The following is a 12,970-nucleotide window of genomic DNA, read 5'->3' on the forward strand; positions in this document are numbered from 1 at the left end:
TTCATGGGAGAACAGAGATTTCAGCTGGGTCTTTGGAATGAGTAGGAATAGGAGAAGTTTTCAATAAAGACTATAACAAGCATTTACTTGAGAGAGACAAAACTCAGGTGGGAGTGGACATTGCCAATATCTGGCTTTGTGAGAAGACTTCCATATTTTAGAATTTAGGATTGACTTTTAGTGTGACTGTACTAGAAGCAATAGAATGTAATGGTTCCAAAATGTGTTCTCTCTAACATGAAAAGGGAGGTTAGTAGTTATGTTTTCTTTCTATAAGGGTCCTGAGACATTTCAATGCTGTTGGGCATTTAGAATCAATATCTCTTTGTATTTCTCTTGTCTCTCTCAATCTTTCTGCTGTCTCTATCTCTCTGGGTGTGGATGTGGAGATCAGAGGTCAATGTCATTCCTCAGTTGCTTCTTCACTATATTTCTTTGAGACAGAGTCTCTTAGTAAATCTAGAGCTCACTTATGTGACTAGATAGCCAGCAAGCCCAAGAGAGCATCTTGTTTTTGTCTCCTCAGTGTTGGAATTACAGGTGTGATGATTGACTAGCTTGTTTATTGCGTGTACTGGGAATCATCAAGTTATATCCAAAGGTTTTCTTTCAATCAATAGAAGATTTCACTTTTTGGAACTATTTTTATTCCTTTGATATCAATTTGAGAAGTATATGTGCTACTTACAAGTTGGCATGACTTACCAAAATACTTAATCTAGCAGATTTCCTTTATGATGATTAGATTATAATCATATAATTACTGTAACTGTAAATTCATTCAGCAGATAGTATGTGCATTACTCTGGTAGGAATTAAGAGTAGTAAATATGAAGGAAAGGGAATAAACTGCAGATGGTTTATGCATATAACCCTGTACCTTACTTTGTAGGTGTGGTCTGTAGACATTAGTATCTCCCAGCCTGTGGTCTTGTTAAAGCACTGAATGACTACAGTTTACCAAGATGTCCAAGTGATTCCTATAATCACTAAACTTTGTCATATATTGATATACATCAAAGTCAATAAAACTTCACTCCATTTTTGCTGCTGATGATAGCAGAGAATTTAATCTATTTGAATTTCCCTCCTTTTTCTTTTTTAAGATGGGGTTCTTAACATGTTGCTCAGTTTAACCTTGAATTCTGCTTCAGTCTTTTGAGTTGTAGAGACTGTAAGCATATGCATCATCCTATGTGTAAGCATCTGTAGCTTCAAACAAGTTTTACCTACTTGAAATTTCTATCTTTTGTCTTACTATTATTCATTGTATGTGTGGTGTGTGTACATGGGTAGAGGCCATTGATTAATGTCAGGAGTTCCCTATTTTGAGACAGGGTCTCATTGAACCTGGAACTCATTGATTTCAGCTAGGTTGGCTGCCCCGTGAGCTTCAGAGACTTGTTTGTCTTCAGTTTCTCCTGTCATGACTGGGTTTACAAATGTGCACCATTGGGCCTGGGTTTATACATGGGCAGTGGGATTCAAATGCAGGTCCTCATGTTTGTGTGACAGGCGCTGTACTGACTGAACCATCTCCCCAGCTCCTGCCTTTTTTTTTTTTTAAACAAGATAATATGGAGGGTTGGAGAGATGGTTTAGTAGTAAAGGCACTTTTCACCAAGTCTAATTACCTGACACATGATGGAAGGAGAGAATGGACTCCTACTAAAATTGTCCTCTGGCTTAGCACATATATGCTGTGGCATGTGTCTCCTTCACCACCAAATTAATAACAACAAAAAAGCCAAGGTAATAAAAGAAATTAAAGGGTTAATAGTGAATTTGCTTAGTTGGCAACTGGGAACCATTTGTATAAAAAGGCAAGGTTGTGTTTTCTTTCCCAGAATTTATTCCCTTGAACTGATCAGCATAACCTAGTGCTAAGTCGGGATTTGAATGGAAGATAAGATGGCTGAAGTAGTTTGACCTTACAGAAAACATTTGATAGCAGCATGTCATTTTGTTCTTGACCCTCATTGTCCAAGCATTTACTTTTAAGTACTCAGTTAATTTTTAACTGCATGCATGCAAGCCAAACACTTACACACTTAGTATAAAATCCTTTTTTTTTTTTGAGATGATCTCTCTGTATAGCCTTGACTGTCCTGGAACTTGCTCTGTAGACTGTAGACTGACCTCAAACTGATCCTCCTGCCTCTGCCTCCTGAGTACTGGGATTAAAGGCGTGCACCACCATCACCTGGCATAAAATCTTGAATTAAAAAAAAAGAAATACTTTATAAGTACGTAAATATAAATGTACACTGTATAAGTGAAAACACAAGAATATATAAAGAAATTAGAAATCCATCTTTATAGCTCTAATTAGTGCTAACCACTATTAGTGGTTACATATATATTAGTATCCTAAAAAGTTTGTTTTAAATGTGCAAACAGGTATATGTTCTGTAAATTTTACTAGTAGGAGAGATGGGGTTTAGTGAGATGCCTTAGTGGGTAATAAAAAGGTACTTGACTGCTGAGCCTGACAAACTGAGTTTGACTCTCAGGTCCCACATAGTAAGAGAGAAGAGACTAAGTTGTCCTCCAACCTCCACACGTGCCTTATGGCTTTCTAGTACACACACAAAGTAAATTAAATGCAATAAAAAATGTTTTAAAAATGAAAAGAGATGGTATACATTGAGGGGGATTGGGGACATTCTGTTCTAAGAATTGGCTTTATAACTAAAAAAAGTTACGCGAGAATTTAAGCCTTAATACCTGTTTGTGTTTTGACTTCAGGGAAGAAACCCTTTTTTCTTGGAGCCAGCAATAATTATTACAATCACTGATGGGAGCAAGTTGACTACTACCAGTGGTGTCCAGGATGAGGTAAGTCATGTGTGTGTCACATGGGTCATACAGATGCAAGTAAAACCTCTCTGCATGATAGGGTATGGTATACTTTGTAGTAGATTTTCTCTTTAGTTACCTTGTACAGTTTATAATAACCCACCTCTTGGGACCATCTGTCTTTGTTCATAGCAGTTGTCTTTATATTTTCTTGACTAGGAATCCTTTCTTTGCCAAGTTTGTGAGCATACCTCCTGCTCCAGTGTCAGTCTATATAGTAATAAAATTATTATTCTCAGGTTAAACAAAAAACAACCTAAAAATAAAATTTTAATAATTTTACTTATTTTAGTTGATTATTATGATAGCTTTTAATCACTGACAGAAGGTCTGAAGTAAATAAGCTTATAGCAAGGAAAGGTTTCTATCCACAGTCAGTAGTATAGTAGACTGAGAGTTTGGGCCCTTTGGTGAGGTGGCATTGGTGGGACAGTGTGAAGGAGTGAGCTTCTCACTTCATGTGGCCGGGTAGCAAAGAGAGGTAGAGTCTGCGATCAGATAACACTTGGAAGACTATCTACCATTGACCCAACTTCCTCCAACCAGGCTTCATCTCTCAGAGTTGCCACCATCACCCAATAGCACCCTAAACATGGGACCGAGACTTAATACATAGGCCTTTCCTAGATATTTCCTCCCCAGTCATGTCATCTGGGTGGTTTTTGTTTGACTAGAGTCCAGATTGGAGTACACCAGTGCCAAGAGTAGGTTAAGACTAGAACAGGCGAGATTCTCCAGCATTTGTGTTTCCTCTGAGTCATGTAGTATAATAATCAGAGCTAATGTTATTTGCTGTCAGTGAGTTTTGTGTGCTGTGTTAGGATAAGTCCATTAGATTAAAGGAAGCAGACTTTAGAGTGTTTTTATTCTATTTGAACTGTTGGTAAATGTGTTACTCATTTTCTTTTGGACATTCTGATGTACAGGTGATCTTTTAAAGACTCATTACTGTTTGCATTTGCTCTTAGTTTCTGTGGTATTTATTAGAGTTTGAAATGGGAAAGGTATGGACTTTAAAGAATTAGATTTAGATTTAGAATTAGAATTAAAATTTAATTGAAGATTTGGAATTTATTTCCATTTGTGTGACACTGTGGAATATAAATTACATGAGGTCAGAGTATGTGGGTTTCTTTCTTAATTCAAGTACTTGTAGTAGTGAACTTTGTACCAGTAATCTAATTTCCCTAAATCTCTACCTTATTGATGAAATAATGACAATAATTCTTGCTTTCCTTCGTAGTGTTGTTGAAATCTAAAATGAAAAAGATGTATGTGAAAGTGGTGGGCTATAAAGAAAAAGTGTATTGTATCATTCCATCATGAGGCAATGGAGTCAGTGCAGAACTTAGATTACCTAATTTGATTTAGGAGGGAAATGCTAGAATTATATTGTTTCAGTAGTTAATGTTAAAGAGATTTTAGGATATCATCATTGAGATAGCGCAGAAAAAATAGATTATAAACTATAATTAGCTATTTTATTGCCTGCTTGAAAGTGGAACTGAATGGGTTATTGGACTTTCTTAGAGTTAGTTGACAATGTATAGCCATTTGTGGTCCTGCCACTCTTAGTAGACAGACATTGATTGTATCTATAATCACAAATAATAGAATGTCACTTAGCTTGAACTTAGAAATTCTCAAATTGATTTTTCTCTCTTAACCATAATAATTTTAGTGTTTGTGTTCATTTTGTAGAAATTCTAAGTCTTTTTGTTTGTTTTGATTTTCTGGTTTTTTTTTTTTTTTTTTTTGAGACAGGGTTTCTCTGTGTACCCCTGGCTATCCTGTAGACCAGGTTGGCCTTGAACTCACAGAGATCTGTCTGTCTCTGCCTCCTAAATGCTGGAATTAAAGACATGTGCCAACACACCTGGCTCAAAATTCCAAGTCTTTTGATGGTCGTTTTTTTACCTTAATGATTTTGATTAAGCAGTTATTTCTGTTTTCTGTTGTAAAATATGCCTATCTGTAAGGCTATCCATTCATGACACTCTTTCTCTTGCCTTTCTAGAAATGCATTTGGTGATGTAGTTTGTTCCTGTATATCTGGATCTGTTTTATTTATAAAAACCTATTTATGAGACTTCTTTAGCTTTAAGATATCTTGAAATGTACATGGGAATTGGAATTGTTGAACTTTCATTCTGATTCCTTCCTTGGGAAGGATATTACTGTGTCTTTGTAATATTCCAGTATTAACTTGCAAATAAGATTGAGAAGATTTTCTTGTGGGCAGAGATCTTAACCTTTCTGTTCTCCTTACCTTGTGTAATATTTAGTATAGTACTAAGAATAGAGTTTACATTAAAAATATTACAGATGTTGATGTGTTGAATCTAATAGGAAGTTAAAAATTGATTCCTATTGCTGTTCCTTACCTGAAGCAGAAAGGTCATTTATTTTTAAGGCAAGCATTTTGGATTATGAAGTTCATTCATGTTTGAGAAAGCCCCTGCATGTTTCTCTTCTTCTACCTCTCTCTTCCACCCAGCGCTGTTGATCAAACCTGGGGCCTAGTGCATGCAAGACAAGTGTCTAGCATTGAACAATATCACAACTCAGTGTTTCTCACTCTGTGGATGTGTATATGTACATTTATATGCTTGCTCCATGCATGGTCTATATTGTTATTTTTACTAGGGAATGTCAGTTTTGTGTTTACATCTCTTTAAGTCTCTTTACCTTTGCTTTTGGCAAAACTGGATTCTCTTTCTGTAGTTTTGAATGAGTAAATGTGTGATTAATTTCCATTTAAGGAATTTTACAGAATGTGTGTATGTAATTTTTATTGGTTTGGGGGCTGGCTTTTATTTTATTTTTTAAAATAGGCTGTCTCTCTTTATAGCTCAGACTGGCTTTGAACTCATTGAGGAACACTGGCCTCAAATTTAGATCCTCTTGCCTCCACCTCCGAAGTAGTTGGATTACAGGCATGCACCACATTTGCCCAGCTGTGACTACTGTTGATGTAACCTATTTCTCTTTGTGGGTTTGTGTGTTCCACTGTCATGATATACTTTGCTTGAGAGGTATGACATCTGCTGTGGTAGGTCCTGTCCTGTTAGTACAGAATGAGTGATCTTGCTGCTTCACATAATCCTCATAGCATATATATGTTTATTTAGTCTTATCTTGTGTTTTAAAAATGAGGAACTTGAGATCAAAAGAAATAAAATGATTTGCTTCGGTTATGGTATTTGTTGCTGCCAAAATCTATATTAGAATTAATCTAAATTGTGAAGTTATCCTAGCCCAATGGTGCTTCCCTTTGCTTCCTGGATCTACCCAGCACCTCTTTGATTCTGTTGTTGAATGTGTTTAGAATTTATCTTCCATTGTGTATGTTTGTTTATGTGCTGTGTGAGTGTATTTGCAGATACATGTGCATTCCATAAGTTGATTTTGGGTATCTTCCTCTATTGCTCTTTACCTTATTTTTTGAGACAGTTTCTTCCTGAACCTGTAGCTCACTACTGGGCAAGATGGATAGCAAATCTCAGGGATCCTCCTGACTCTGCCTCTCTAGTGCTGGGGCTTTCCAGGTACTCACTGTACCTGGCTTTTATGTGGATACTGGGATCTGACAAGTCCTTGTGCTTGTGTGATAGGTACTTGTCTGACTGAGCTGTCTCCACAGGCTAATTTACTTCCATCTGGATTCTTACCTTTATTTCAGCTTTCTATGCAAGTATGATATAGAGAATTCTGTTCGGAATTTGTTTAGTCTCCCATAAATACTGAGCAGAGCATTTCTAGGCAATGAATATAAAACAGGATAAATCTTTGGTGTTGTGTTTCGTGACAGTGTTTAAGTAGTGTTTTGAGTGATAAAAATAGTGATTCTAAGTATGTGGAAGCACTGAAAAGGTAGACTTATCCCATCTCATAGGCACTGCTACCTTTCATGTAATGGGCAAATTCTTTTTAACATTACATACAATTTAATTTGATCTAAAGATCTTAGCATAACAATTTACTGTGTGTGATTTACTGCATATATTTGTGAAATTTATATTTAAAAAAGCCCAATATTTTTTGAGTGTAAAAAAGGAGTTAGTTTAAATATTTAGAGCCATATTAAGCCTTGGCCTGAGTATGTACAGGCCCTAATTTTTTACAGCATGTTTGTGAGCAGGATAATAGAGCAGCTGTGCATTCTGTCACAGCTCACAGGAGAGAAGACTGACTGCTTTATGCTGTAAAACTCTCAAGCTAGATGTGATCATTTTATATTAATTAATTAAATGAAACATTGAGAGTCATTTAATAAAAGTCTAGGCTATTTATTGCTTGAGGTGACCTGAGTATTGTCTAGGACTTTTGATGACTGTTTGGATTGCAAGTTTAAGTGTATTATTCTGGCCTTTTTGCAGTGTTTTTATGTGTACATGTATACAGCCATTTAGTAAAACTGGTTGTCTCCAGTATTTTTCATATAAGGGAAATGGGCTACGTATGGATTTGAATTCTGATATACCCAGAACACTATTCTTCTTGCTCCCATAGTACTTATTTTTTTGCTGTTAATAAACATTCTTGTGTCCAAATACTCATGTCAGTATTACTGGCATGTCAAATGTTTTGGTAAAATCATCAAATTATAATTAGAGTTGTTTGTTTTATTTACTTAACTTTTTGAGACAGGGATCTCCCTTTGAGGTCAAAGCCAAGGCTGAACTTGAACTCATGGAGCCTAGGCTGGCTTCAAATTTAGGGCAGTCCTCCTCAGCCTTGGCCTCCAGAGTGATAAAGTCACAGTCGTGTGTCACCAGGCTTGCTGAAAACTTGATTCTTTTTATTGTTTGCAAAGATCCTCTGGAGTACTAAGTTGCAATGGGAATGTGTTCTGAACTGATTCCAGAAACACATGGCCAAAATTGTTCAGTAAGGCAGCAGAAGAAATCCTGCTGTAACAGTCAGTGTATTGAAACCGTTATTTTTCTCATTCCTGAAGATGCTAATAGTAGTCTTCTATTTCAAATACTGAGATTTCTGTATAAATGAGTATGTTGGCATTTCTGTATTATGATTGCCATGGAGGTAACGTTTTTGAGAAGGTATTTTTTTTGTCAAAATGAACTGTTGGCTTTGCAGTACTAACTAGGTTTAAAGACCAAGTTGAATAATTACTTTTACAACTTACTGGAGAGATGTCCAGTTAAGACACTTGCATAGCCGGGCGGTGGTGGCGCACGCCTTTAATCCCAGCACTCGGGAGGCAGAGCCAGGCGGATCTCTGTGAGTTCGAGGCCAGCCTGGGCTACCAAGTGAGTTCCAGGAAAGGCGCAAAGCTACATGGAGAAACCCTGTCTTGAAAAAAAAAAAAAAAAAAGACACTTGCATAGAACAAGAATGTAAGAGCAGTCTCAGTTTATGGGTTCAGTTGGGCTTATATTCTGATTTGTCAGTTCTTAAAGTTGGTACAAAAGTCATTCAAGCTATGAGTTACTGGATTTGATAGCACTATTTTTTTTTTCCTGGATTATCCTACACATTACACATTGAAAATAGTTTTACTTTATCTGACAAGATGTGTAGTTATGCATTTGCCTTCTTAATGATTCAAAAGCAATATAGACTCTAGTATCTGAGATGATTCAGAAACTACTGTTTCCTCCCTCCCCAAAATATTTTTATCCACTGAAATAAAACTGTTTGCCAGAGGCTCTTATAACTATTTTATAGGTAAAGACTTGAAAACACATTTAGAGTAGGTTCTAACTATTTTATAGGTAAAGACTTGAAAACACATTTAGAGTAGGTTCTCCGCTCCCTGGCATGCTGAGAACATTGGGCAACTTCCTTTGTTTTAAAAAAGACTGAAAGAGAGGGGCTGGAGGGATGGTTCGTGGTATAACTGTAGTCCCATGCTATCTAATGCCCTCTTCTGTATGCAGTGTACATACAGACAAACACCCACATACATGAAGTACATAAATAAATCTTATCTGGAGGAACTTGATAGTGTGATAGGTTTCTGAGTTTGGTACTGTCTTGTAGTGACCTCTTCATATCGGCGTTACTGGAGTCTAGTAACCCTTAAAGAGTGACTGTGCATTTGTGGTGAAATATTTCACCCTTGTGCTTTGTGTCCCCTCTACCAAGGCAGCTTTGTAAGAACAGCTAAGGGAATTTGTTGATTATAGATAATTTACATTTTCTTTTTCTATGTTTTTGCCTCTATTTTCTCCATTCCTGGATTTACCACTGTTGGTATAGTTTAGAAATGTTCATACTTGTAATTAATAGTTTCTTGAAAATATATAATTATAAAATAAGGAAGTTTGACACAACTTAATATAGTGCACATTCAACAATTTATTTATACAGTAATACTATTAAACTTAGGTAGTAAGAACAACCTCTAAGAAAAGCATCTAAACAAACAGAATAATGATAAAGAAATGTTTTGGTCATCCTAATGAAAGTGGTATGGCAGTAGTAACTATTACCTAAAAGTCTGTGGTAAGATAAATCAAAATAGTTTAGAGACATTTCTATCCCTGCTTGTGGCCCTGCCATACACAAACTACTGTGGTACTTACACTGGAAGCTTTTCCACAGCTGCATGAAAATCACCAAGTGAGCTTGTAAAATATACAGGCCTCGGCTCAGATGATGGGGCCATTGCTGTAGGCTGGAAATGGAGACATCAGTATTTTGTAAAAAAAAAAAATCCCAATTGATTCTGATGATGAGCAGTCAGATTTGAAAACACAATATAATTGCCCATACTTTTTCCCACATAAAAGCATGTGAGGATACCTTAATAAACAGTGGTGAAATATTTTTAGCTTCACAGGGCTAGCCTGAAGTTATTCTAAGGAACAAATAATTCTTGATCTTTATAATTGTTATACTTGGAATCCTTTCCAAGGTTGTGGAATTGGGCTTGTACGAATATTTATAACAAGATTATTTTCTAATCTTTTGATGTTGTTTAGAAAGATTATTGGACAGTCTTAAAATACTAACTTCCATACTGACTACCAGTCAGTCTAAAGTTACTGCCTTGGGTGTGGGTGTGCTGTATTGAGGACTTTCTTTCGACCCTGAGTTTAAGATGAGGGAGAGGAGGTGAACTGCTAGGAAAAGGTGAGTAGTTGACTCATGTTGCCTGCCATTGCTCTCCCTGCCTTAGAAGTTTTCACCCGCCCGACGCGGCGGGAGAAAAAAAAAAAAAAAAAAAAAAAAAAAGAAGTTTTCACCCAAAGGATAATAGTAGAATTCTGGTGTCTTTACTATGCTATAATTACGTTCTTGAATGCTATGTAACTAGCATTATTTAAGAAGTACATTTCTTTGACCCTGATGAGGACTATTTATTAAAAAAAAATGATGACAGTTAATGATTAATTTTCTGGAGAGTTGCCACTTAATTACCTTCCAGAATGGATTCTTCAGATCTGAGTTGTTAAATATGCTTTAGTTTAGCATTTTTTTTCCCTGTGATATATAATAGGTTTGGCTGTATACCAGAGCTTTGACAATCCCTGTACACATTGTATAGTGTTTATTATATTTTAGCTACTGCAGGAGCAGAGATGGAAATAAATAAGACTCTTGCCCCTAGAAAACACACTGTCTTTGGGAACAGGCAACAAAATTAGTACTTGTATAGTGAGAAATGTCATAGCAGAAATAAGATGAAGTTTCTCAGCATAAACAAAGGAGCTTTAAAAATTGAGTAAGGAATTGAGCTGTGATTTTCCAAGAGAGAATACTATGCCAAACTATGAATGCATGGACACCATTTAGTAGATGATTATAACTTGGAAAGTATAAGACACAGAAAATATAGGTAGAAGGCAGATGATAGTAATATAAGGATATAGGACTTCATTATGCTAACGTTTGTAGGGGAAGATATTAAGATTGAAGTTGCCCAGACACATGAAATTTCGGTTTTTAGCAGAGTTGTTCTGCCATCCAGGTGAGTGAAGATGCACTAAAGACTAAAGATGAGTGCTCTGTGGAAAGAATTAGTAAGCTACATTCAGTAGTCCAAGAAAAGAAGTGTGTGTGCCAAAATTAAGCCAGGGCTAGACAGGCAGGGAGAAATCAGAAGAGATTTGATAGTGTGTGATGCAGGTTTTTAAAGGTGTGTTAGGTAGGAGGAAAAATGTATTTATAGGGTTCTGAACCTAGACTCCTAGCCTTCCATAGAAATCTTAAAGTAATATCTAAATACTGTGTTTGTGTGCATGCACACTTTCTTGACTTCTTTTGTTTTTGGTGACTGCTCTGGTTAGTAAATCTAGGCTGCCCTTAAACTCAGCCACTCTCCTGCCCTCAGTCGCCTCAGTGCCCGGATCACAACTGCATCACTATACCTAACTCAATAGCTTTTCAGACAAGTTAAAAAATGGTCTAGTATTATTTCTCGGCTTCCATCTTGTGTGTGTATGTAGGTAGTAATACTGTTATCTGGAATATGGGGGATATAGAAAAAAGTAGAAGAAAGGAAAACAAAATAATTGCTTTTAGAGTAAGTCTGTTGTCAAGGAATTATGAGGCAACTTGTAAAACAATCATCTCAGGGCTGGGATAATGGCTTAGTCAGTAAAGGGCTGAGGATCTGCTGCTGGGCTCTTGATGCCACTGAGGGCAGAAATAGAAGGATCTCTGGGACTCCCTAGTCAACTAGTCTAGCCTAATTGGTGGGCTCCAGGTCAGCGAGGGGTAGACAGATAGTCCTTTAGCTTTCATGACAAACAGTTGCCTCAACTTTTGTGTGTGTGTGTGTGTGTGTGTGTGTGTGTGTGTGTGTTGTTGTTGTTGAGACAGGTGCCATTATGTAAGCCCTTCTGCTTCATTGTTCCAAGTGCTATGAATGCTGCCATGTATGCCCAGTGGTCAAGGTTGTCCTGTCGTATCCCCTCACCCCACACTTGAGCCACCTCTCTGGCCCATTGTTTGTATTTTATTTTTAAAAATTAATTTTGACACAGAGTCTCTTTATGTTCCCTTGGCTGGCATGGAACTAACTATATAGACCAGGCTGGCCTCACAGAGATGTGCTTGACCGTCTCCCAAGTGCTGGGATTAAAAGTGTAGGACCTCACATCCAGCCCCATTGTTTTTTATTTTTAAGAATATTTAAAATTGCTTATTTAAAGCATCCATTAACATTGACATTTAAAAATAACTAGAACAGACTGGAATATTGTCTCTCTCTTCTCTCCCTCTCTCCCTCCCCCTTGTTTGTGTGTGTGTGTGTGTGTGTGTGTGTGTGTGTGTGTGTGTGTGTGTATACACTTGTGCACATGTGTATCAGTATGTGCATCTATATCCCAGGCAATTTTCTGTTGAATTTAGTCTGTTTGGTTATTTTCTGCCTTTCTGAGTCAGATTATAATCTGAGAAAATGCAAATGTTAACATTTGGATTCCTGACGGCCACACTAACATAAACATTAGGCTGTTAGTTACTTATAAATATATTGATTATATTAGCTCTGTTCCCAGTTTTTTAACTTAATTTTCACTTTTGGTCCTTTTCAGGTATAGTATAGTAATTTTAAGTCTTTTAGATTTATTTATTAGAAATAAACTTGAAGTGACTGGAATAATCTTGAAACTTTGGACTTTACACCAACACAAGGCTAAATTTTGATCTAGACAAGGCTATTTTGGTGTATTTTTCCCCACACTCTTTTCAGATTGAATTACTGATTCCCCCTCCTTCCCCCTTGTTTTGTTTGTTGTGGTTTTGATGTTTTTTTTCCTTTCAGCTAAAGGAGCAGCCCAGTGGTTTTCAAGAAGTGCCAAAGTGCACTGACTGTCTCATGATGACTGGTGCCTCAGGGAGGGTCATGATTCCTGGGTCCAGGATCATCGACCTGATCCTGGATGTCACTTCAAGCCTTGTCTAATGGCTAGCCTTCCTCAAAAGTCTGATGCTAGTCATCTCGGAAGGCCTCAGAAAGCCTTGAAGGTGAGCAGAGTAGAGTGTAGTTCTCTCTGGGGACTGTGCCTTTTTGTTGGAGAATTGGATTCAAAACAGAATGATAACCTTAACCTGATTATTCAGGTTTGATTGGTAAACTAACCTGAAGCTTAAAAATCCATTGATGATGATGACCAGACCCCAACTTTGAGTTACT

The 12,970-nt window shown here is 36.9% G+C and overlaps 1 protein-coding gene across 5 annotated transcripts in view; it reads left to right on the forward strand.

Moving 5' to 3' along the window:
• Ints6 (integrator complex subunit 6) overlaps nt 1-12,970 on the forward strand; it is a 79,400-nt gene that overhangs the window by 20,976 nt on the left and 45,454 nt on the right. For 4 of the 5 annotated variants that reach the window (XM_059273509.1, XM_059273510.1, XM_059273512.1 and 1 more), the window contains one exon: nt 2,749-2,838. In XM_059273509.1, coding sequence (XP_059129492.1) covers nt 2,749-2,838 — 90 coding nt within the window. Of the gene's footprint in view, nt 1-2,748; nt 2,839-12,598; nt 12,802-12,970 lie in introns of all 5 variants that reach the window. The other variant, XM_059273511.1, reaches the window with a different exon arrangement.

Source organism: Peromyscus eremicus, chromosome 9 (assembly GCF_949786415.1).
Source record: "Peromyscus eremicus chromosome 9, PerEre_H2_v1, whole genome shotgun sequence".
NCBI lineage: Eukaryota > Metazoa > Chordata > Mammalia > Rodentia > Cricetidae > Peromyscus > Peromyscus eremicus.